We start from the raw sequence: 2,750 nt of genomic DNA, 5'->3' as shown, positions 1-2,750 counted from the left end.
TAAGATGGTGTTGTCTCTTCTTACATAAACTTTTCTCTGCTTCCCTTGTCTTCTGTGCAATATCCTAACTACATAATGCTTATGGGCTTGGGCTGGTGGGATGGCATCTAGTATGGGATGGCATCTAGCATGAACCACTTACACAATTGCTCTCTTCGTATCTCTTAAATCAGATTTCCTAGAAGGATCTGATGGCCCTACTTGGGCTACATGAATAACCCAGATCCAGTTTTCTGTGGCCTGCAGAGTACAAGATACCATCACCTGGTAGAAAGCTTCTCTATCTTCATGCCGCAGTAGTAGATAATCCAGCACTCTCTAGATGGAATTGGTTGCTCCATCTCTATCTGCTCCCTTTTTCTTCCTATCTGTAACCCCTTGTCTGCTTATAATGGTGGTGGTAGGGGGCGCAGGGCAGCTTTTTACTCCATATTTACTCCAATTTTCCTGTTGGATGTTAATGTCAGTGCCTTAGGCAGAGTATGTTCTCTTCCTACCATCCTGCCTTGGGAAGGAGGTTATTAAAACACCTTACCAAGATAATCCTGCCTATGGTCTCTGATGTCATCCATATCAGGGAGATTGCCCCATTCTACTAGCACTATGTACAATGAGCTTCCTGTTGTTTTTTGTCTGGAATGTACAAAGGCCATATTTGGAACTGATACCTGTCTTGCCTTACCTGGTGCTACACCTGAGTGACAGATGTCTGTATTTCAACGATGTGCTCAACTACCCAGTGCTTAAGGGATAAGACGTTCATTTCCCCTTCCTCACCCTTAGCTTAATATCTCTGATACCTTGTCACTTAGCCTAACATTGTTGAATGGATGCAAGACACACAGTCAACAAAAAGGTCAGTCAGCCATGCAGCTGGCAAGTATGATAACCCATTGTCTCCATTGTCACTTTGTTCTATATGCAGAGTTACTGACATTGTTGATGAAGTTCTATTAAAGTTCTTAGGATTTGGGTTCTCCTCAGGATAAAAGGGAATAGAAAGAAAGAAGAAAGAAAAAGAAGAAAGAAAGAAAGAAAAGAAAAGAAAGAAAAGAAAGAAAGAAAGAAAAAGAAAGAAAGAAAAGAAAGAAAAAAAAGGAAAAGAAAAGAGCCCTTCTAAATGGGACGTTTATTATAACCACCTCTCAGTTTTTCCTTTGATCACATAGGATAAAGCAAAGATATTTTCCCCTGTAACACCTTTGCTAGAAAGTTGGCTTCCTTGAATGTAGAGAATGAAGTGATCCATCAATAAAACTGTGTATGCAGATCTTTTTTTTTTTTTTTTTTTTTTTTTTTTTTGGTGGCTGCTCTAATGGCTTTATTAACTCCTTTCTGGGGGTGGCAGGACCTTGTAGTTGAAGAGCTGGAAGGAAACCAGGAAGTGGTGGTCTCAGTATGGATCATTAAAGGGGTACAGAGGGTGCCCTGCATCTCTCGGGACCCTCTTCCCATCCACTGTGAGCATGGGCACAATGTATCACCAATTTTTATTCAGGGCATCTAGCTGCTTCATCTCGTCTGGGCTAAAGGTGAAGTCAAACACCTGTACGTTCTGGAGAATACGTGAAGGTGTGATACTCTTGGGGATGCAGATCACTTTCCGCTGGACCTGCCACCTGAGCAGGATCTGAGCTGGAGACCGGCCATACTTTTCAGCCAGTGCCAAGACTACCGGCTCCTCAAGTAGGACAGGCTCATCAGGATCACGCCAAGCTCTATCAGAGGATCCCAGAGGGCTATAAGCGGTCACCTCCAGGCCGCGTGCTTGGCAATGAGCAATCAGCTCCTTCTGAGCCAAGTATGGGTGACATTCCACCTGCAGGACAGCTGGGCGTACAGAGGCCACACTGAGCACATCATCGATCTGCCGACTGCTGAAATTGGACAGGCCCAGTGCTCGTACCAGTCCCTTAGCCACCAGTGCCTCCAGAGCTTTCCAGGTCTCCTTGTAGTGGGTAGAGTCATAGCGGACTGTCCCATTGGCATTTTTAGGGAAAGGGTTGTCTCCCCGCTCAAAGGCATAAGGCCAGTGCATCAGGTACAGGTCCAAATACTCCAGCTGGAGGTCAGCCAGTGTCTTCCGGAGGGCAGGCTCCACATCCTTGGGGTGGTGTTTAGTGTTCCACAGCTTAGAAGTCACAAACAGCTCCTCTCGAAGCACCACCTTGCCAGGTCCTACATTCTCCTTCAGGGCCTCCCCGATCTCAGCCTCATTGCCGTAGATAGCAGCACAGTCAATGTGGCGGTAGCCTACACTCAGGGCATACATAATAGCTGCTTTTACCTGGCCAGGATCACTCTTCCAGGTGCCCAGCCCAATCAGGGGCATCTTCTGCCCAGTGTGCAGGAGGACACATGAAGCCGCCATCGCCCCCCGGCTGGAGCGCAGAGCGTCAACGAGGCAGTGTGATCTCTGCTCGGTTCTGTGCCCTGCCCACGATCCAACACGCCTCAGCTCCGGGAACTGCTGGGCTGCGAGGGAAGATGGCCCGATGCTGAAGGCCGGGACCTGGCTTAAGTCTCTGTGTATGCAGATCTTCTTCTCTGATTTTATGAAAATGGTCCATGGGTACAAATTCTATAGGTTTGGTATTTATAATCAGCTCAGATTACCACTGTGATGGATAATATGTTCAGATGACTGTATTGGCTGTGAGAGTCCCATTTTAGTCAAAATGGTCAGTTCTCTTTGGCCTGAAGAGGCATTCCTACATGAGCTCTCCATGTTCATTTACTCCCCACTTAAC

The 2,750-nt window shown here is 46.7% G+C and overlaps 1 protein-coding gene across 1 annotated transcript; it reads right to left on the bottom strand.

Annotated features, from left to right (window-relative positions):
• Positions 1–1,306: 1,306 nt before the first annotated feature.
• LOC112652105 (aldo-keto reductase family 1 member A1) lies at positions 1,307–2,542 on the bottom strand. Its single transcript, XM_025435534.3, has one exon. The coding sequence runs from the start codon at positions 2,369–2,371 to the stop codon at positions 1,481–1,483; it is 891 nt and encodes a 296-aa protein (XP_025291319.1). The 5' UTR covers positions 2,372–2,542; the 3' UTR covers positions 1,307–1,480.
• Positions 2,543–2,750: the final 208 nt, after the last annotated feature.

This window comes from Canis lupus, chromosome 13 (genome assembly GCF_003254725.2).
Source record: "Canis lupus dingo isolate Sandy chromosome 13, ASM325472v2, whole genome shotgun sequence".
NCBI classification, from domain to species: domain Eukaryota; kingdom Metazoa; phylum Chordata; class Mammalia; order Carnivora; family Canidae; genus Canis; species Canis lupus.
The sequence above is the reverse complement of the archived record's forward strand: the minus strand, read 5'-3'. Positions and strand labels throughout refer to the sequence as shown.